The following is a 23677-nucleotide window of genomic DNA, read 5'->3' on the forward strand; positions in this document are numbered from 1 at the left end:
AACTCCAAAAAAATGCTGCGTTTGGACTCCGTTTGGTACTGATATTCTGCAAAGTAAAAAACAAGCAAAAAAATAGCAACTGGCACTCGGCACTATGTCGATAGGTTAGTCCCAGAAAATGATAAAAAGTTCCTATAAAATGATTTTAAAACATCCAGAATGATAATATAACAGCATGGAACAATCAAAAATTATAGATATGTTGGAGACTTATCAGCGTCCCCAAGCTTAATTCCTGCTCATTCTCGAGTAGGTAAATAATAAATACAGATTTTTTGATGTGGAATGCTTCCTAACATGTTCATCACATATTCTTTTTCTTTTGTAGCATGGACATTTGGACTTTTAGATGATTCAAAGCAATAGTCTAGTTTTGACATGAAGACTTCAATACTCAAGCATATCAATGATACGTCTCCAACGTATCTATAATTTTTAATTGTTCCATGCTAATATATATTTTGTTGATGTTTAATGGGCTTATTTATACACTTTTATATTATTTTTGGGACTAACCTATTAAACGAAGGCCCAGCCCAAATTGCTGTTTTTTTGCCTATTTCAGTGTTTCGAAGGAAAAGGATATCAAACGGAGTCCAAACGGAATGAAACCTTCGGGAACGTGATTCTCGGAACAAACGTGATCCATAGGACTTGGAGTGGACGTCAAGAAATGAACGAGGAAGCCACGAGGCAGGGGGCGCGCCCTCCACCCTCGTGGGCCCCTCGTTGCTCCACCGACCTACTTCTTCCTCCTATATATACCTACGTACCCCCAAACCATCAGACAAGGAGCCAAAACCCTATTTCCACCGCCGCAACCTTCTGTACCCGTGAGATCCCATCTTAGGGCCTTTTCCGGCGCTCCGCCGGAGGGGGCATTGATCACGGAGGGCTTCTACATCAACACCATAGCCTCTCCGATGATGTGTGAGTAGTTTACCTCAGACCTTCGGGTCCATAGTTATTAGCTAGATGGCTTCTTCTCTCTCTTTGGATCCCAATACAAAGTTCTCCTCGATTCTCTTGGAGATCTATTTGATGTAACTCTTCTTTTGCAGTGTGTTTGTCGAGATCCGATGAATTGTGGGTTTATGATCAAGATTATCTATGAACAATATTTGAATCTCCTCTGAATTCTTTTATGTATGATTTAGTTATCTTTGTAAGTCTCTTCGAATTACCAGTTTGGTTTGGCCTACTAGATTGATCTTTCTTGCAATGGGAGAAGTGCTTAGCTTTGGGTTCAATCTTGCGGTGCTCGATCCCAGTGACAGCAGGGGAAACTACACGTATTGTATTGTTGCCATCGAAGATAAAAATGGGGTTTATATCATATTGCATGAGTTTATCCCTCTACATCATGTCATCTTGCTTAAAGCGTTACTCTGTTCTTTTGAACTTAATACTCTAGATGCATGCTGAATAACGGTCGATGTGTGGAGTAATAGTAGTAGATGCAGGCAGGAGTCGGTCTACTTGTCACGGACTTGATGCTTATATACATGATCATACCTAGATATTCTCATAACTATGCTCAATTCTATCAATTGCTCGACAGTAATTCGTTTACCCACCGTAATACTTATGCTATCTTGAGAGAAGCCACTAGTGAAACCTATGGCCCGCGGGTCTATTTTCCATCATATTAATCTTCCAACAACTAGCTATTTCTATTACTGTTTACCTTACAATCTTACTTTTACTCTTTATCATAAAAAAACTAAAAATATTATCTTATCATCTCTATCAGATCTCACTCTCGTAAGTGACCGTGAAGGGATTGACAGCCCCTTTATCGCGTTGGTTGCGAGGTTCTTATTTGTTTGTGTAGATGCGTGAGACTCGAGCGTAGTCTCGTACTGGATTGATACCTTGGTTCTCAAAAACTAAGGGAAATACTTACGCTACTTTACTGCATCACCATTTCCTCTTCAAGGAAAAACCAACGCAGTGCTTAAGAGGTAGCAATCAACAAGCAACTATGTCTTTTAAAATATTAACACTAAATTAAGTCATCTCTGACCCATCATGCTCATTCATTGATCCATTCATGAAACACACTCAAATATTAACTACATCCAATGGACAAGTATGAACATAATGTTCCCTAGTTGGTGCTTTATAAGAGAAGACGGGGACTCAAATAAAAAATAGAAATTGCATCAAGTAAATAGATAGGCCCTTTGCAGAGGGAAGCAAAAATTTGTAGAGGTGCCAGAGCTTAAAGTGAAATTTTTTGAGAGATAAAACATTTTGAGAGGCATGCTTTTGCTGTCAACGAAACGATCGAATAGTTCCCAATACTTTTCATGCTAGATACATCATAGGCGGTTCTCAAACATAAAATAAAATTTATTCATGTTTTCACCATTCTTTCACAATCCATGGCTAGCTGTATCCACGGGGACCACGGGTGCCTTCCATATCAGCACTTTCTAAGGAATTTATTATTTGACAACATAAAGTAAATTTCTTTTTTATTTCAGGACCGGGCATCCCTATTGCCGTCGTACTCTCGTACAATGACAAGTGAATAAACACTCATCTTAAGAATAATACATCTAGCATGAAAAAATATTGGCCACCCCCGCTACTTCATGAGCGGTACGGACACACAAAAAGGAAATTCATTTTAAAAATTAGAGATGACACATACAAATTTACTTAGAACGGCACAAAAATACCGCATATAGGTAGGTATTGTGGACTCATATGGCAAAACTAGGTTTAAGGATTTTAGATGTATAAATAGTATTTCTATTTAGTACAAGTGAAGGCTAGCAAAAAAATTGAGAAGCAACCAACCAAGAAACGAAAATTCTCATTAACGAGCATTAAGCATAACTAACACCGAATAATGCATCACAAGTAGGATGTAATCACATTGCATGACTATTGACTTTCGTGCTTGCATAAGGAATTACAAACCTTAACACCAAGTATTTGAAAAATATTGAAAAGTATTTGAAAAAAATTAATGATTATTTAAAAAAATGTTGATTATGTATATAAAAAAGTTAAACAAGTATATAAAAAATGTTGAACAAATATCTGAATAAAATGTTAATCATGTATAAAAGAATGTGGAATGAATAAAAAGAAACAAAGAAAAAACCAAAAAAATGGAAAAAAAATCTGAGAAGAAAAGGGAAAGAAAACGGAGAAAACCTGCTCTGATCGCCCCTAGGAGGTCGCGATCCTACTACTAACCATTAACTGGAAGCAGGCTTATTGGTTAGCTATGCCTTTGCTTCCCCTCGCGACCAGGATTCAATTCAGGTCGAGCCCCATTTACATTTTTTATAATTAAAAAGACACATGATGCACAAAGGCGATAATTCTTTTGGTTTTAACTTTTTTTCACCAAATGTTGATTTACTAGAAGCCGGCAACTAGTGATTTGGCTAATGGGATGCACGGTTCCACCTTATAGATTACATGTGGTTTAACACATAAAGCAACAAGAGGTCTTTGTGTAAGTGCCTTGACTAGCTGGCACAACATATACTACATTAAAGTGCCCAGTAAAGGGATTCAAATTTACAGAGCAACTCGACTGATGCTTGCTGCACATGATCAGCTTCACAAGCGACTCGGTCAGCAGGTTGACAATATAGGCATGGCAATAAAATTCACATTAGTCATAGCGAAATTCTCGTTCAAGAAATTCCAGCAAGTCTGTTCCTTCCTTCCGTTCATGCCACACCGGATAGCACCAATATGGCTTAGGCACAGGCCATCTGTTATGATGAAATCATAAGTAAGTCCATGAATAGTGCATATCTGAATCAAGGTCTTGTTGAATGCATAATAATATTTTAAAAACCTGTTTGGTGCGGGAACTTTGGTAAAATCAGCAGTCCTACACATAAACCAAAAGGTATAGTTTTAACTAGTTAATATGTAAGACAAGAGGCGAAATTTATTGAAGATGATGATGATGATGATGATAGAAAACATACCCTTTTGCATCAAAATTCCCCAAGAGTTTCACAATTGTATCCCGTGGCATGTAGGGAGTTTCTTCCAAGCCATAGAAGTTCATGCCAATAAAGTTCCCATCAGAATCAATAAGAGGGCCCCCAATCCCAGCCTAGCACAAGACAAAAGTAACCAGTAGAAAGAACATGATGCTTGTAAGTTACACAGATATGTTGATTGATTAAACTACACATACTTCCACCAAACAAATAAATGTAGTAGAAACTAACACACCGTACCTTAATGATTTGACAAGTGGAGATCCTAAGATCTTTGCAATCGAGTTTACTTTCTTTGTTGATCACTATCCCACTTGCTGCCATTAATTTGCCTGATTCATAGACACGCCCTATAGCTAATACCGGCGAGTGAGTGCCAGTTTCAACCTTATTGTTGATAATTGCTGTCCGAGTACAGCGAAGTTTTTCGATGATGATGACAGCGACATTATAATGCAGATCGTAATGTTGCAAAATCCCTGTGACATGTCGTTTATCTGGAAGGTGCACTTCAATCTGCAATAATGATATGGTGCAAGTAAAGCAGTATTCAAATGAAAGAGTAAAAAGGGTATTTAAATAATTATTAGCAGAATAACAACCTTTAAGTTATCAGCAACCTTGCTTTCATCGTCATTACTTCTAACCAAACTTCCTGAGGTTAGAACTCTTGTGGTGAACCCATTGCTGTCTATGAATACACCTGTGCAAGCAAAAAGTCTCGCTTCTCCTACGGAAGTAATAATTAAGATCATCAGTTAGTGATGAAACAGAAGAAAAATACACCACAAGTAATAAGCTTGTAACCAATACGATTACCACTGAATGAAGCGAGTGCTACAACAACTCGGGACATATTTGAAGCTGCTCTTTCTGAGAGTTTGTTCCAGATATCTTCACTAAACTCCTCCTCAAAACTATAACGCAGACGCTTGCCATCTAGTTACAGAAACATGGCATAATAGTTTAAGGGAGGGCTGAAAAGAGTAGTCAAATGTGCAATCAAATAAAGTAATCACCAAAAGGAAACGAAATAACTCACTGTCCTCCAAAACTGGTAAGGGGTAACCACGGGACCTAAACTTATCTCTTCTAGCATCCAAAGATACTGCACAACATGGTAAAGTGATTGACGACCAATGTATGAATAATTATGAAGGAAACTGAAAGCAATGACTCACCAAGACCCCAGTCATATGGCCACCGGCGAATAGAAGGCAGACTCTCTAGTAATGTATCCTCAAGTCCTAGTGTCAAAGGGTGAAGCAATTAGTGACGATGCGTGAGCAATAATCAACATGTAATATTAAAAGTGACCCAACCTGAATTAAGTTCTGGGTCACATATAGTACATATGGTAGGTTTCTGGTTTTTATTTTTCATCTCCTGCCTTGAGCTGCCTAAAATGGAAAAGATGAAACAAGGAATAAGCATAACTTGGAACACCAAAAAGAACTATCAGTTCAGGTGTGTATTCTCACATAGCATATCCATATACTTAGTATGAACTAATTAGCACAGACAATAATATGATAGTATCATAATAAAGACAAGCTTAAAACTAAAGATGTGTACTGCTGGCATGGATTATACAGATGATCATAAAAAGTTAACATTGATGATGATGGATTGGCTGATGGTGCATAATTTTAACTGTCTTTAAGGAGTGAGTTTTTTTCCCTTACCTTCTAAATCGGACTTGTGAGATTCAGGAGACATTTGTGCCTTGCTTGCGCCTCTTTCAGTTTTACTACCTCTTTTCTTACTTGTGTCCCTGCAGCAAAATATGATATACTCATGAGTAAATCCACAAGAGTAAAACATAATTTTAACTGTCTTTAAGGAGTGAGTTTGTTTTCGGACGGAGGGAGTAGATAATAGGCATGCATCACTATCAAAAATATATAAATCTGAAGTGTTAAGCAGTGGCAGGATGGGGAAAAATAGGGATAGAACCCAGATGGTACTAAATATTTCAACAACAGAGAAAATGTTGAAAATACTATATCAATACTGAAGGAACCTTGACTACTTTCCATTTAAATAAGTATAATAGGTTCAACATGGACACCAGATTCCTAATCAAGTACATGGCAACTGTATGATGGGCCTGACAGGACAGGTGATATGGATGCAAGTGTTAAGGTAACTCTGCTACTTGTTCAGCTATACATGGAGCAAACGACCAATTTGTTATAAAGGCAGATGCTCTCAAGTGAAGATCACCTACCAAATGCCATTATAAGCTACAAAAGCATCAAAACAGCTAATAAGCCATCATATTAGCACACACACACATACATTTCAAAATTGTTTGGCATTTAACATGGTTTCTAGTACAGCCATGTATGAAGTAAAAAAAAATCCACATCGGCTATTGATGTGCAATATTATTGTCAAGTACTTCACTTCCTATGTTTCTTGATGTGTGGTCAGCTCCCTGGAAATTCCAGCATGAACAATAAGTTCACAGCAAGGAGCCAAGATGCTCTAAGGTTATCAAGAAATTGCTTTGGTTAGACTACACCTGTTGTTATCCAGCATAGAATGCGACTAGAGGTGATGCTTATAGTAAATTAGCCTAAGAGTGTATGATACAAATTTATCTGCGGCATAAAGAGCAAGAGACCACTATTATACCACGTGCAATCTAGATTGAACTTTCCATCATTTTCATTTTTCCTAAACATGTACATTCCAAGTGAATACAAACTAGTAAGCTCGAATAGGGAAAGATAAAGAGGGGCAGAACAGTGGACAAAGAAGCATATATATTTAAGCCAATCAGAGATTCTGTGTCTCATGAGTATAGAAGACATACCAGCACGGGGATGTTCTCCTAAAATGCATCAGAAGCTCAAGAATTTTATTCCTTGGTAGGAACGGAGTCTCTTCCTTAGAATAAAAGTTCATCCCGACAAAGTCACCGTTAAAATCAACAAGGGGCCCTCCAACTCCAGTCTAGCAAAAGAATAAAGTGCCGCTCAGGTAAGCACACAAATTTAGTGATGCTGGACAAGATTTGCATAACCGAAAAAAGGCATACATTTAGTGCCCCAAGAGACATACTCCCTCCGTCCCAAAATAAGTGACTCAAGTTTGTACGGAGGGAGTAGTTCAATGCATATAGTGGTAGCCACTAACAGTGGCGGAGCTTGAAGCCCAGTCCTGGGCGGGCCAAACAGAACAAAATAAGCAGTGGTCTCATGTTCTAAGGCCCCACAAGTATATGTATACTGTATTAATTTCCAGATGTTGGGCGGGCCACAGCAATGGCTGGCCCCAATGTAGCTCCACCACTGGCCACTGATAGCATGATATTATTAATTTATTTCATGCAGAAAAGTAAAGAGAGAAATCAGCGGTGCACCATAGTAATTTCACATGTGGAGATCGCAAGCTCCTCGCGGTAAATTCTCTTCCCATTGTCAGTCAACATCGCAGTTGTGGCCATTAATTTGCCTGAGTCGAAGCAACGCCCAACAGCAACTACTTCACTATGAGACTCAAATTGCCGCTGATGATCTACAAATGCTGCGCGAAAAACATGGAAGGGCGCGATGCTGATAACAGCAACATTGTATTTTAAGTCATAGTATTCCAACCATCCCATTGAAAGATGATTATTTGGAAGGCGCACTTCAATCTGCAATAATAATAAAGCACCACAAAATGAATACACATCAGTTTGCAGAATGATTACCATCATCACAAATCAGCAAGAAACAAACAAAGCACAGAAAATTGGCAGTACCAACCATCATGTCTTGAAAGATCTTGCTATCATCATCAATAGATCTAAGCAAACTTAACGAAGTCAAGAAACTTGTAATAGTTGAATTGCTCTCAATAATTATGCCCGTGCACGCAAAATAAACCGACTTTGCTGCACAAGATTGTAATTTCAAATTTTCAATGACAAGCAACTAATGATCAGGTACAGATTTGCAATTAAAGCTAACTTGTATAATCACCGTTATCTTTATGGAATGAAGCAAGCGACACAACACTGTCATCTATGTGTGCTGCGACTTCTTCACTGAGTAGCCTCCAGACACCTTCACCAGAATCACTTGAGGTGCCGAATTCCTCTTCGAGAGGATTGACTCGAATCATATTTTCTAATTCAGGAAGCATTATTAAACACAGCTCTGTTCGAGTGCTATAGTACAAATCATACTTGCAGAAAAGAAAGTAGCAAAATTAAAATCAATCCTCACCGCTACTTATGCGCATTTTTTTGCGTCTTCTATTCGAGCTTCCAGGTTGAACATCCCCTCGCTGGATCTGCATCTTTCTACCTAGAGAAGAAAGAAGAAATTAAGATATTTAGTCATCATTAGCAGTACATGGGAGGAGTCCGTAAAGAGGGATCTTAAGGACTGTAGAGATCGGGGTAGACCGAACTTGACATGGAGGAGTCCGTAAAGAGGGATCTGAAGGACTGGAGTATCACCAGAGAACTAGCCATGGACAGGGTTGCGTGGAAGCTGGCTATCCATGTGCCAGAACCATGAGTTGGTTGCGAGATCTTATGGGTTTCACCTCTAGCCTACCCCAGCTTGTTTGGACTAAAGGCTTTGTTGTTGTTGTTGTTGTTGTTGTTGTTGTTGTTGTTGTAGTCATCATTAGCAGTACAAACACTATAGAAGTTGGTAGACTAGCTTGTTGAATGTGGATACGTTCAGACAGGGCAACCCGCCCAAGGCCTCTTATATAGAAGCTAGTCAGTGGTGAGCCGGACGACGGCGAGACAGGAACGAGGTCGAGACAGGAGGCGCCGACACGGGATAGACGGGTCCAGCAACGTAGGTCAGCTGGGTAGGAGCTCAATAGACGTGGTCGGCGGCAGAAGTGATCAGGGGCAGGGGCGGGGAGAGGAACGGTGGCGAGGGTGAAACCTAGTCGCATGGGAGAGAGAGCCGCAACGGATCGAGACAGGTCAGGCTGCAGGTGGGACTGAAACTGGGCGTCCCACCACAGCCCACTTAGTCCGACCAAAGTTTGGTGGGTGATAAGTGATAACTAACAACCCAGTAAAACTTGGGTGGATTAGCTGGGGCATAAGCGGGATTCCACTAAACAAATGTATAACTGGTTCCTTCTCACAGACTTAGAGGCCACGTAGGTGCGACCGTGATAAGCAACAAGCATCCACACTGCAGTAAATATGATACAATGCTTGGCTGCTACATGGTACAAGCAAATATGATACACTAGTAGTAAATATGATACACTGGTACAATGCTAGGCTGCTACATGGTACAAGCAACAAGCATCCACATTGTAGTAAATATGATAGATCTAAACATAGTTCAATGTGAAATGAGATAAAATATGCTGCCGACGACCTTGGGGTCGGGGTAGGTGCTGGCGGCAATCACGTCCTAGTGAAGTAAAGAGTGACAGGTTTTCAAAACTGTAACAAGCATCTGCAAAAGAAGAAGAACTATATGTAGAACAAGCATCTGCATTGGGTTTCGATGAAATTAAGGACCTCACAGAAAATACCTTACTTTGTGGCTTTGTTCTTTCTTTGCTTAAGTGCTTAGTGCGTGTACAGAGCGTTCGGCAACAATAACAGTACCTCATTCTTGTCACAAAGGTGCAGGCCACCACAAAACATTATCTGATGTACAAATTGTGACACGGAATTTATACTAGTTCTCTACATTTTGCAGGCCCAAACAGTTTTCAGAGCTCTTCATGCTTTAGAGATAACTTCAGATCATTTATGATATTATGCAGGACCATTAGATAAAGGTAGACACAATATTAATTCCAGATAGCGTAGCAATATGTTTGCATTGTTGCAGACATTCAGTCAACTGTGTTACTTTGATTTTATTTTAAGTGTAACTGGACTACATTCGGCTCCTTTGACTATCATTGGCATGCCCAGATTTCCTTGTTGAGGGCTTTTTATTGGTAAGACGTAATCTCACTTGTGCCATCGCTTTAGAAACAGTAAATGTCTTCACAAGAGTAACAGAGATTATGAATTAGATTCGTCAATTTAACTCCACTTCCATTGATTCCAACTGTTTTTGTGTCCTTATAATCCCCTATATATTGTACCTAAATATGCAGGACAGGCAACTTGAATAGATTGAACAGCGAGTTGCTACGCCTAAACATCGTAAATGAACTAACTTTGACTTGCTATTGTAAAACAGAAGTTAAGGCAAACACGTAAAAGAAATAAATGAGAATTCCATAGTCTTGTAACTAGAAAATGGCTTAGGTTTCAAGCACGATGCAACAAATCTGAATCCTTTCTTGCCGTGTTGTACTTATTCCATTTTCTACTTCCTAAAATGGCTTGGGTTCAAGCACGATTCAACAAATCAGATTCAGTTTCTCGCATCTGTTGCTAGCTCTCGTCCCACATCACATCTGAATCCTTTCATGTACAGAGACTAACAATCAATCATGGCAAGGATCTGAATCCTTTGGCTAACAAGTTGAACAAAATAGAGAAAGAATGGATGGAGGGGAAGAGGACGATGGAGGGGAGGTCATACCTGTAGAGGCGGAGCTCAGGTCGGCGGGGCTGGCACGAATCGGTCCGGTGAGCTGCGCGCTGCTCAGGGGCGGCGAATGATCCAGCGAGCCGCGTGGTGCTCAGGGGCGGCGAACGGCGAGGGAGAAAAGGGGCGGCGAACGAAGAGGGAGAAGAGCGGCGGCCGGAAGAGCAGCGCGCCGCCGGCGGGCAGGCCGGAGGGGCGGCGGCTCAAACCCTATCCCCGCGAGAGCTCGGAGCCGTCGATGGTTTGTCTTCTTTTCTTTTTCGGGAAGACCGTGTACACGAGGATGCAGTGCGGTAAGGTGATTAAGGGCCAATGTTTTGGGCGGCTTAAAAAGGCAAATTTGATAATTTGCCACCCCTTACCTCCCCTTTTCATAATTTGCCCCCCCTAAAAATGACAGGTGGGGCCCGCCCGTCATTGAAACAATGGATGGCAAATTGTGAAAGGGGAAGTAAGGGGTGGCAAATTATCAAATCGCCCGCTTAAAAATTAAGTTGTCTTTCCCCAGTTTAAGTCGTCCTCTGAGTTTATTGAGACTTTTTTAATTAGTTATTTTATAACTAGCTTAGAAGTCTCGATGAAAAAAAAAAGACAGCTTATGAAAGAAAATTGAACAGGAGCGACTTATTTTTTAAGCTGGGAAAAGAATTGATCCTAAGCGAGATTAAGTGGGATGGGCTGAGGCAGTACCCCTCCCTCCCTTTTTTCTTTGTTCTTAGAAATACTCCAGCCTAAGAGACAGGGGAGATGCCGAAATCACTAGAAGTATTCTTTGTAAAGATCACTTTCATCTCTTCAGGTTGCGATAAGTGACACGCATGCAGTGTGCCACTTGTCGCAACATGTGAGTTTTATTTTTCTATATCCATTCGGAAAAAACCGTGAGTCCAAATCTATAATCATTTTCACCATTGGATTTCTAGTGTCGAGATCTTCAAAACTAGATCCCATATTGATAGGTTTCAACGAGTTAAATGTATATATCCCGAGTATTTAACGAAAAACTACCACAATTCATGGAACCGTGCCTATAAATTACCACTTTACAAATTTGTGCCGAAAACTATCATTTTCTCACTAATCCTTGACTAAAAACTACCAAGTCGAAAAAAACGTGATTTTGGCTCTTTTAAACACGTTTCTGACTAGTTGGGCCCACACATAAACGGGCTGAAAAAGCAATCGGGTCCATAGTTTTTTTTTTCAAAAAAACAATCCAGTTCTGTAGTTGGTCGTGGTTGTGGCCGCCCCCGGCCATGGCTGCGGCCAGCCATGGCTGCGGCCAGCCATGGCCGCTCGTGGCGGAGGCAGCCGTGAGCGGTGGCCGACTCCGAGCTGTGGCCGGTTGCCGTGGGCCTTGCCGCACGCTGGCCGACCTCCCATGCGGCCTCAGGCGAGTTGTGGCTTGCTGCACGCTGATGTCTACTACACAGCCTTCTTCTTGTAGACGTTATTGGATCTCCGAGTGCAGAGGTTTGTAGGACAGTAGCAAATTTCCCTCAAGTGGATGACCTAAGGTTTATCAATCCGTGGAAGGCGTAGGATGAAGATGGTCTCTCTGAAGCAACCTTGCAACCAAATAACAAAGAGTCTCTTGTGTTCCCAACACACCCAATACAATGGTGAATTGTATAGGTGCACTAGTTCGGCGAAGAGATGGTGATACAAGTGCAATATGGATGGTAGATATAGGTTTTTGTAATCTGAAAATATAAAAACAGTAAGGTAGCAAGTGGTAAAAGTGAGCATAAACGGTATTGCAATGCTTCAAAACAAGGCCTAGGATTCATACTTTCACTAGTGCAAGTTCTCTCAACAATAATAACATAATTGGATCATATAACAATCCTTCAACATGCAACAAAGAGTCACTCCAAAGTCACTAATAGCGGAGAACAAATGAAGAGATTATTGTAGGATACGAAACCACCTCAAAGTTATCTTTTCTGATCGATCTATTCAAGAGTCCGTAGTAAAATAACACGAAGCTATTCTTTCCGTTCGATCTATCCTAGAATTCATACTAGAATAACACCTTAAGACACAAATCAACCAAAACCCTAATGTCAACTAGATACTCCAATGTCACCTCAAGTATCTGTGGGTATGATTATACGATATGCATCACACAATCTCAAATTCATCTATTCAACCAACACAGAGAACTTCAAAAAGTGCCCCAAAGTTTCCACCGGAGAGTCAAGACGAAAACATGTGCCAACCCCTATGCATAAGTTCACAAGGTCACTGAACCCGCAAGTTGATCACCAAAACATACATCAAGTAGATCACGTGAATATCCCATTGTCACCACAGATAAGCACATGCAAGACATACATGATACATCAAGTGTTCTCAAATACTTAAAGACTCAATCCGATAAGATAACTTCAAAGAGAAAACTCAATCTGTTACAAGAGAGTAGAGGGGAAGAAACATCATAAGATCCAACTATAATAGCAAAGCTCGCGATACATCAAGATCGTGCCGCATCAAGAACACGAGAGAGAGATCAAACACATAGCTACTGGTACATACCCTCATCCCCGAGGGTGAACTACTCCCTCGTTGTCATGGAGAGCGTCGGGATGATGAAGATGGCCACCGGTGATGGATCCCCCCTCCGGCAGGGTGCCGGAACAGGGTCCCGATTGGTTTTTGGTGGCGAACTCCCGATCTAGATTTCTTTCTAGGGGTTTGTGTATTTATAGGAATTTTTGGTGTCGGTCTCATGTCAGGGGGGGTCTCCGAGTCGTCCACGAGGCAGGGGGTGCGCCCAGGGGGGTAGGGCGCGCCCTCCACCCTCGTGGACGGCTCGGGACTCTTCTGTCCCAACTCTTTTACTCCGGGGGCTTCTTTTGGTCCATAAAAAATCGTCAAAAATTGGCACGTCAATTGGACTCCGTTTGGTATTCCTTTTCTGTAAAACACAAAAACAAGGAAAAAACAGAAACTGGCACTGGCACTGGGCTCTAGGTTAATAGGCTAATCCCAAAAATCATATAAAATAGCATATAATACATCCAAGATGGATAATATAATAGCATGAATACTTCATAAATTATAGATACGTTGGAGACGTATCAGCATCCCCAAGCTTAATTTCTGCTCGTCCTCGAGTAGGTAAATGATAAACGAAATAATTTATAAAGTGTAAATGCTAGCAGGTGCACAAGTTTGATCAATGATAATTTCAATCACCTTTCCTAGCATCATTATATGTCATAACAGTAGCTCATCTCATAAAACTTCTCATGATCAAGTAACAAGCTATTCACATGTTAAATCATATACCATAAACTTTCTTGAAAACTAACAAACTACGTTATCAGTCATCAAACAATTGCAATTCATCTTATTTTCAGGAAGGGTCTATGTAAGAGCTTTGATTTAGCAAATCCCACATACTCAACTATCATATAGTCTTCCATGATTGCTACCACTCAAAGCATATTTTAGAACAAATGGCACCCATCGAACACAGAGAGAGATAGGGGCTTAATGTTTCGCCTCCCAACTTACTTATCATACAGATAATTGTCAACAATAATAATTCATGATCAAATATATTTGAATGTCCATATATGCTTAGATCTTTCCCCATCACATGATGCTTGCCAACTAAAAAGTAGGTTGGAATGAGAAGGAATACTACTGAATCTTGCATAAAAGTAAAAGATAGGCCCTTCGCAGAGGGAAGTAGGGATTTGTAGAGGTGCCAAAGCTCGAAGCTTTAAAACGGAGATGAAAATAATTTTGAGAGGTATGCTTTCATTGTCAACATAACGACCAAAAGTTTTCAATATCTTCCATACTAGATACATTATAGGCGGTTCCCAAATAGAAAGGTAAAGATTTTACTTCCCCTCCACCAACAATCACACTCCATGGCTTGTCCGAAACAACGGGTGCCATCCAACTATCAACAATCCTGGGGGAGTTTTGTTTAAATTATTTGCGATTTTGTTTTTGATCTTTTGATCATAGGACTGGGCATCCCAGTTACCAGCCATTTTCTCATGAATGATGAGCGGAGTCCACTCATCGTGAGAATAACCCACCTAGCATGGAAGATACAGACAGCCCCTAGTCGCTACATGAGCAATTCGGGGATACAAAACAGGTTATTATTTGAAGGTTTAGAGTTTGGCATATGCAAATTTACTTGGAACGGCAGGTAAATACCGCATAAAGGTAGATATGGTGGACACTCATGGAAGAAACTTGGTTCAAGGAATTTGGATTTACAAGCAGTATTCCCGCTTAGTACAGATATTTTGGCTAGCAAAGGATTCTAAATAGCAAGCACCACATGTTAGAGGATCCATAACAATATAACTTCTATACAAATATACCCAAGCATAACTCATTATGTTGTCTTCCTTATCCAACTTCAACTAATTTGCTCAGGTTTGAAAATAATTAATGGGGCTCACAATCATAGAAGATGTCCAAGATAGTATATTTATATGTGAAATCTCTCTTTCTTCAATATTCTTTCATGAATTGTTCAAGTGACCAATACAATGTTTGCTAACCTTCAATAAATTTACCACCTCTACTTCTTATATGTGAAGTCATTACTCCCCATGGGATAAGCATATGAAACATATATAATTTCAAATTTATGATATTCAATTCATTCAACCATTTACTCATAGGATATAAGTGAAGCACACGAGTAAATGACAAACTACTCCAAAAAGATATAAGTGAAGATCAATGAGTAGTTAAATAATTATGTAGCTATGTGAAGACTCTCTCTCATTTAAGAATTTCAGATCTTGGGTATTATTCAAACAGCAAGCAAAACAAAATAAAATTACATTGTAAGGATAGCACAACTCATGTGAAGAAGCAAAAACTTAGGCTCAACCGAGGCTAACCGATAATTGTTGATGAAGAAAGGTGGGATGCCTACCGGGGCATCCCCAAACTTAGATGCTTGAGACTTCTTTAAATATTATCTTGGGGTGCCTTGGGCATCCACAAACTTGAGCTTTTGTGTCTCCTTAATTCCTCTCATATCACGGTTTCTTAAATCTCGAAAGCTTCATCCACACCAAACTCAACAAGAACTCGTGAGATAAGTTAGTATAAACCAATGCAAAAACCTTATCATTTTCTACTGTAACAAATCACTAAAATTATTATTCAACATTGCATACTAAATGCCTCTGCACATTTAATACCCTATCCTCAAATAGAATCATTAAACAAGCAAACATATGCAAACAATGCAAACATAACAGCAATCTGCCAAAACAGTACAGTCTGTAAAGAATGCAAGATTCATCATACTTCCCTAACTACAAACATTATAAAATTCTACCACACTGTAGAAAATTTATCAGATCTTATTATGCAAAAAGTTTCAACATTTTATCATATTCTGGCTTTTCCAGGGAATTTTTACAACAGCAATAAATTTTGTGCTTTGAAACGGCAACATGTATACTTGCAAAATAAGCATGGTAAAGGCTATCCTTGACATTTTTATTGAAAATATAGATGCAAAACATTATTCTAAATAACAGCAAGCAAATACTAACAAAATAAAATGACGCTCCAAGCAAAACACATATGATGTGGTGAATAAAAATATAGCTCAAAGTAAAGTTACCGATGAACGAAGACGAAAGAGGGGATGCCATCCGGGGCATCCCCAAGCTTAGGCTCTTTGTTGTCCTTGAATATTACCTTGGGGTGCCTTGGGCATCCCCAAGCTTAGGCTCTTGCCACTCCTTATTCCATAGCCCATCGGATCTTTACCCAAAACTTGAAAACTTCACAACACAAAACTCAACAGAAAACTCGTAAGCTTCGTTAGTATAAAAAAATAAATCACCACTTTTGCTACTGTTGGGAACTCATTTTAAATTCATATTGGTATAATATCTACTGTATTCCAGCTTCTCTATGGTTCATACCCTCCGATACTACTCATAGATTCATCAAAATAAGCAAACAACACATAGAAAACAGAATCTGTTAAAAACAGAACAGTCTGTAGTAATCTGTAACTCTCGGATACTTATGTAACTCCAAAATCCTACCAAATTAGGAAAACCTGAGAAACTTGTGCACCAATCCAGAGTAAAAAGAATCAGATCAAAATCACGTTTCTGTGAATTATTAAATACCAATTCACTGGGCGCAAAAGTTTCTGATTTTCAGTAGGATCAACACAACTATCACCGTAAGCTATCCTAAAGGTCTTACTTGAAAGTTTATTGAAACAAAATCTATAAAACATGATTACTACAGTCGCATAATCATGTGAACACACAAAAACAGTAGGGGTAAATATTTGGTTGTCTCCCAACAAGCACTTTTTTTAATGCCTTTCTAGCTAGGCATGATGATGACAATGATGCTCACATAAAAGATAAGAATTGAAACATAACGGGAGCATGTAACATTCCCAATTTTCAATTTGGAATGTTATACATAGATCATTCATGCATAGCATATTTTATTGCATATTCATTTTGCGATCCTCGAAATTCTAAGCAACTCAAGGACCCTCGGAGAGAGTTGGGGATTTCACTGTTTTCGTATTTGAATTTTATCAAATATCGAAACAAGGATTATTTGTTTTAATTATTTTTCTCTTCGAAATATTTCATATTAAAATATATGAGAGGAGATAATATGACTTCTCCAAAATAAATGAAATATTTCAAGAAAAATATTAAAATCAAATATTTGATTTTACTCGGATTTTATTGCTATTTTATTTGCATAGGAAAAATATGCATTTTTCAAAATTGCATCTTAGGGCCAAGAAAATGTTCACTTTGTTCTAAATATTTCATTTAGACGGTGAAAATTTGTTTTGGTTTTAGATTTTTATTTATTTTTTCTAGGATTTATTTTCGGTGGAACGTTATTTAAAAAAAACTTCAGCGCCCGACTGGGCCGAAGCCCAGCCGAGCCAGGCTGGCCCAACCCCGCGCCACCGCCTTCCCGTGCCCGAGTCTGGCCAGGACACGGCAGCTGCCGCCGTCGCCGCCCAGGACTCCTCCCGCCCCCTTCCCCAAGCCGACCCCGCCCCTTCCCTCTTAAATACCCAGTCGCCGCCGCCCCAAACCTCCACCACCGCCACCGCAGGCAGCAGCAGTAGCCGCCGCCGCCTGCCGCGCCTCGCCTCGCCATGCGCCGCCGCCTGCCGCGCTGCACCACCCCGCCGTCGCCGCCACCCCGCAGCCCCACCTCGCGTCGCTGGAGCCGCCGCCCCACCGTCGGAGCCGTCGCCCCGCCATCGGAGCCGCCGCCGCCAAGCCAATATGATCTGGAGCCGCTCGGTTTTTTTAAAACCCTAGTTCGGTTTCTTCGGTTCACCGGTTTTCTCGGTTTAGTTTATTTTGTGGACATTCGTCCGTACGCTCGTTTTAACGAACGGTTTTCGCCCGTTAGTCACAGACAACGAACGTTCGTTCGTTAGCCTGTTTGTTTGTTTTTCTTTTTCTCAGATTTTTCATGATTATTTTCGATCGCGATTTCTGATCCAATTTTTGTTTTAGTTTATCTTTTCGCTCTTTTATCGAAATCGGGCGATTCAAGCGCCCAGATCTTTGTCTTGAAACCCTCTTTCTGTTTAACCAACTTGAACAAGATTTTGGTATTTTAAAATTTGACTTTAGTCCAGATTAGCAATCGAATCTTGTTTCTTTCGCAGTTTTAGTTTCGTTGCTCCGTTTGATTTGATTCTTTTTGCTAACCGGAGTTCTTAAGTTGAGCTTTCTGGTTAGATCTTCTTATTTGAGTTTTACCCATGCATTTTGCTTGATTGCTTATGTATGTTATTGTTTGTTTGCGATAGAATTCCCGGAGTGCGAAGCGTGCTACTACGAGTCCCTAGGTTTTGCGAATCGTCAGCAAGGCAACACATTGATCATACTCTTTTCATACCCAGTTTTTATGCATTAGCTCCAATCCTCAAACACTGCATGATTAGGATGTGATTAACTTGTGGGTATTGGGAAGTAGTTGATGAGGTAGAACCTATTGCCCTATTATTATCAAATCCTTGGGAGTTACTTCTACGTATCGCTTATATTATTGTTATGCTATGCTCATAGACGTGGTTTGGGTTTGAGTGTATCCATGACAGATGAGAGATTGTTAATTAATGGTTCAACTTAAGGTGGCAACTTTAATACACATCTGGGTGGATTTCTTGTCGGGCACTTGGAGAATCCAGTGTTGTCCTAGGATATCCCGGGTTCCCGTGTGATAGTCCTAAGGTCCGCCACCCAGGCTCAAAGGGAACTGAGATATTTCACGCTAGAAACTTCCGTGTGCAGCCACAAGCTATTATGGGCTCTAGCATAGTTGAGTAAGTTGCATGACCTCTTCCAGTGGTAGGCTAGCAGATGTAGAGGGATGTAGGTTGGTACTGTCTACCCGGGGTTAGAGTTAATGTTTCTGAAAGACTGTGTCTCAGTCATCCTTTTCTCAAACACCGTGTAGTGCGAGAAATCCAACGGAGGCGATCGAGTCTTGTGGGGAAAAGTGCGCAAACCTCTGCAGAGTGTACAATCTAATCATGGTTAACCGTGTCCCCGATTATGGACAATTTTGAGTATCTAGTACTTGGATTATCATACGTATCTCATCATTCTAATCTAATATTGTTGGGTTGATAATTAATTTAATTGGGATTGAGTTGGAGGAACCTTCTCAATGATGTTTCAACCACCATGATAGTTAAAATAAAACTTATTCCTTTGTTGTAGGGAAAAATTGGCTTTTCGCAAAACTATAACCATAGAGCCTTTCCACCAGCCAAATATGCATATAGTGATAGCATTATTCTGTTCTTGCTCTACTGTGTTACATTGCCAGCATATTCCATGTGCTGACCCGTTTTCGGGCTGCAACGTATTGTGTTGCAGACTTTTCAGACGAGGAGTAAGGTTCGTTAGGTCGTTGCCGTGCAGCTCAGCTATGTCGTTGGAGTTGATGGACTCACTTTATCTTCCAAGCCTTCCGTTGTTATCGTATTAGATGGCCTTTTGCCATATTTATTATAATAAGTTCTCTTCTGAGACATTCGATGTAATAAGTGTGTGATTGCTACTCTGTTATAAATCCTTCGAGTACTGTGTGTGTCAGCATTACCGATCTAGGGATGACACGGAAGCACAGAGACTTCACCGTTTGAGATCGGGTCGCTACAGAGCATCATGAAGCATATGACTAGCACATTTAAGCCTAACCCACTTCCTATGCATAGGGATTTTGTGAGCAAACAACTTATGGGAATAATAATCAACTAGCATAGGAAGGCTAAACAAGCATAACTTCAAAACTTTTAACACATAGAGAGGAAACTTGATATTGTTGCAATTCCTACAAGCATATATTCCTCCCTCACAATAATTTTTAGTAGCATCATGAATAAATTCAACAATATAACCATCACATAAAGCATTCTTTTCATGATCTACAAGCTCTTTTCATGATCTACAAGCATAGAAATTTTATTTCTCTCCACATAAGCAAAATTCTTCTCATTCAGAATAGTGGGAGTATCATAAGAGACTCGAGTACTATAAATTGTTTCCACATTAAAAGAGTAACGTTCAGAAAAAGGATAATCATAATCATGACAAATTTTATAAATATAATCATTACTACTTTTTATAGTATAAGTGTCATCACAATAATCATCATAAATAGGAGGCATGCTATTATGATAATAAATTTGCTCATCAAAACTTGGGAGGCTAAAAATATCATCTTCATTAAACATAGCATCCCCAAGTTTGGGACAAACATTAATTGCACCAAATAAATTCTCAAACATGTCATTCTCATCAAACATAGCATCCTCAAGCTTGGCCCTTTTCATATCATAAGCATAATCACTCTCATCATTAATAGTATGGATAACACCAATAGTATAGCAATTATCATCATCACAATGAGTAATATGAGCAACATCATTTGGGAGGGATACCTTTTTACCTTTGCTTCTCCGTCTTTTCTTTTTCTTCTTCACATTATGTGTGGGTTTAATCCTCTTTTTGGAGCTCCTTATTAATGAGATTGGTTGAATAGAAGGCTCCTCCTCGTTACCTGATTCATCATAAGAAATAATAGGAGGATATTGGGAAGTCTCTTCCCTTTCATTAGTATTCTCTTCATCTTCTATTTGTTTTCTTGTCTTTATGTAATTGGCAATATAAGGAATTTCAATGCAATTCACCGCACAATACATACAAATTTCTTCTAGATCAAAATCAAGAACTCTCTCAAGGGCAAATTCTGGAATATTCTTAGTTATACGTTTCATTTCTTCATAACCCAAAAGCAAACTAAGTTTATTATGATGTGCAAGGGAAATCAAATCATCACAATTTTTGGACACTATTCGATCATGAAACAATTTGCATTGGATATTTAAATGACCATGTTCATTGCAAAGTTCACAAGGATGGCTAAGAAAATTTAAATTTTCAGCACAAACATCTAGCCTTTCTTGCAACCATTTAGTTTCTAACACTGTGCGCGCCGGTCGTAAACAAATGGTTTTTAACCCCTTTCCGCGATGGCATTTGGAACCGTCTCCAAGTGAGTGTGGGCGATAGGGGGGTCCTTCCCACACGACCCAGAAACCGTCGGGGATATGCCCTCCTGGCACACACGTTCAGTAAAATGAGGTCGTGTGCGACCGGAGCGCTCAAATACGGAAATAGGTACAGTAGTGCTAAAAAATACAATTATATGGCGAAATTGTTTCCAGTCGCAAGTACATCCCACACAGTCAGTCCTCGCTAAACGTTTCCGTTCGTATGCACATCCCACACAGTCACTCCAAGGAAAACGTTTCCGTTCACATGTACATCACACACAATTTTTCTCATTAAATCTTTTGCGTTATTGAATGTATCACACACGGTCCGTAGAAGAAACTGTGTGGCAAAGGCTGTCCATCACACACAGTTTTTATGTGGTAAACGTTTGCGTAAGGTGGCCTAACGCAAACAGTTTTTAAGAGAAAGTCGTGTGTGATTGTTCATTGATCCAACATGGTTTATTCCTAGAAACTGTGTGCGTTGCCTGAGGTCATCGCCCATGGTATTATTTTAACAACTGTTTGCAATAGCAAAACCCAATTAGCAGGCAAATTCGCCATTAGCAGGCTAATTATCCAATTATTCATAATCCATTTATTAATCTAAATGACATTTCATATTAAGCACACAATATATTTCATTTCCATATTAAGGAAGCAGAATTTCATAATTGAAATACATCAGAGTACAACATGATATAGCTTCAGCACTCAGCTACCCCATTACACAACTGCACCAACAGCAAGTTCCACATGCAACATGTAGAACCTTTCGAAATTAGCATCATAGACGGTATATAGACAGATGCATCTCATCTGGAAAACTGCTGAAGCGGAAGGCGAATATTGAGCCTTCATTCATGTTGAAGGTCTTTGCAGCTTTAGGCCAGTGCCTGTGGATGATTGACCATCCGTCCTTGTCCTCTTCAGGAACACTTCAATATTGAACCGTGGGTGTTGTATGAAAACCTTCCTCGCCTCCTGATCATAGAGGTGGTTTGAGAGGTAATCATCAGTGAACTGCTTTGGAAAGGCCTGAAAACAAGGATGTGCATAAATATCTTCTCTATATTGAAAATGGGGCAAAGGAATAAAAAAAGGCAAGGTATAATAGTTAGTACCATCTTGTAGTGAACTGATGTCTTCTTCATTGTGCAGACAAAGATCTTGGTGTTTTTTGTCGCTAATTTCTTTATCCTAACAATCTTTATGAGTTTCTTGATTTGATTGATATTCATGGACAACTCATTTCCCCATATGCAAAAGGGGTCGAACAGTGGGTCAAAATCTCTGACAGCAGGACCTACATGTGCAAGACCAAATTGTTAAAAACCTAAATATTAGGATGGTTCCTGCAATTGCATAATAATGTACTATTAGACAGCAGACCATGCACGTGCTAACCTCGATTATAAACCTCAGTGCTTCCCATTGTTTCCTTGCAACACATATAAGGTAGTTAGTCATCAGGTTAAGTAAGGGTTCGCATGCTATTAGTAAAATATGTTGATGAAAAATAAGCACATTGCAGATTCATCAGATTAATTCAAGCCACACGGAAAACCCATTTACCCAAACAAGCATGATTAAGAACTAGGAAATATAGCACTTGTATATGTTTCTCATGTATTAAGTGCAGCCAAATTCGATTTATTCCTCACATGCACAACAATACAAAATTCTACCCACGACAATTGGACATTGCATTGCAGAATTGAATCAAGCAGTTAACTAAACACCACAACAAATGAACCAAACATTAACTGAGCACCACATTGCACAATATAACATACTCATAATAGAAGAACAGACAATTAACCTAACAGTTAACTACAGCCAATTGTAGTAATTGTATTTGTTTTTCATGTATTTACAATAGCCAAATTTAATTTATTCCTCACATGGTATACAATAACAGAATGCACCCACAATTTTGTAAAGATAAATTTGATTTATTTCTCACACGGAAGACAATACAAAATTGCAGTATGAAGAATTCATCACATTTGCGGAATTGAACCAAACAGTTAACTGAAGACGACAACTAATTAACAAAACAGTTAATAAGTGAGCACCACACTGCAGGACATATAGAACATATATACTAGAGCAACAGATTGCATGGTAAAATTAGATAGCACAATTCACTAGAATTTGTGAAGGAAAGGCAGGAGCAGCACATGCAACGGGTAAACCGAGCATGCTTAACCGGTGTAGCTAGCAAATGGCAAGGTGCTCCTTCAAGATCTGGGGTCGGCACGAATGGCAGCCATCGCGACCTCATCTGCGCGTGCGGACGCGATTTGCTTCTCCGCTGCCAAATGCTCCTTGAGGTGCTGGCTATACTGCGTGCACCATGGCTTAGGCCGGTGCTTATTTGGTGGAGGGGTCGGTGATTTGGGTGGAAGGTGTCTCGCTCGCGCCGGCGGTTGGGGCATGTGGGCTGTGGAAGGAGGAGGAGGATGGGGGTCGGGTGTGGATTACCTGCCTGGATAGAGGAGGCCGAGCAGCGTGAAGGAGGGTCGCCGACGAGGAGGGGGCGCTGCAAAGCAAGGAGTGAAGATTTAAACTTGGAAAGG

General features: G+C 39.9%; 1 protein-coding gene across 2 annotated transcripts; it reads right to left on the bottom strand.

Annotated features, from left to right (window-relative positions):
- Positions 1-3402: 3402 nt before the first annotated feature.
- Positions 3403-10788, bottom strand: LOC119267012. 2 transcript variants are annotated; one of them, XM_037548307.1, is made up of 17 exons: positions 10508-10788; positions 9335-9415; positions 8204-8284; positions 7958-8104; positions 7742-7869; positions 7354-7629; positions 6805-6944; positions 5669-5757; positions 5306-5383; positions 5165-5230; positions 5026-5091; positions 4803-4922; positions 4586-4713; positions 4224-4499; positions 3966-4096; positions 3830-3865; positions 3403-3743 (listed from the first exon to the last, which is right to left on the bottom strand). In XM_037548307.1, the coding sequence occupies exons 3-17, from the start codon at positions 8274-8276 to the stop codon at positions 3641-3643; spliced, it is 1857 nt and encodes a 618-aa protein (XP_037404204.1). In that variant the 5' UTR covers positions 8277-8284; positions 9335-9415; positions 10508-10788; the 3' UTR covers positions 3403-3640. The 2 variants fall into 2 exon arrangements, with proteins under 2 accessions (XP_037404204.1, XP_037404203.1); XM_037548306.1 differs by lacking the exon at positions 9335-9415.
- Between the last annotated feature and the right edge of the window lie 12889 nt (positions 10789-23677).

The sequence above is a fragment of the Triticum dicoccoides genome, chromosome 3A, assembly GCF_002162155.2.
Source record: "Triticum dicoccoides isolate Atlit2015 ecotype Zavitan chromosome 3A, WEW_v2.0, whole genome shotgun sequence".
Classification (NCBI taxonomy): domain Eukaryota; kingdom Viridiplantae; phylum Streptophyta; class Magnoliopsida; order Poales; family Poaceae; genus Triticum; species Triticum dicoccoides.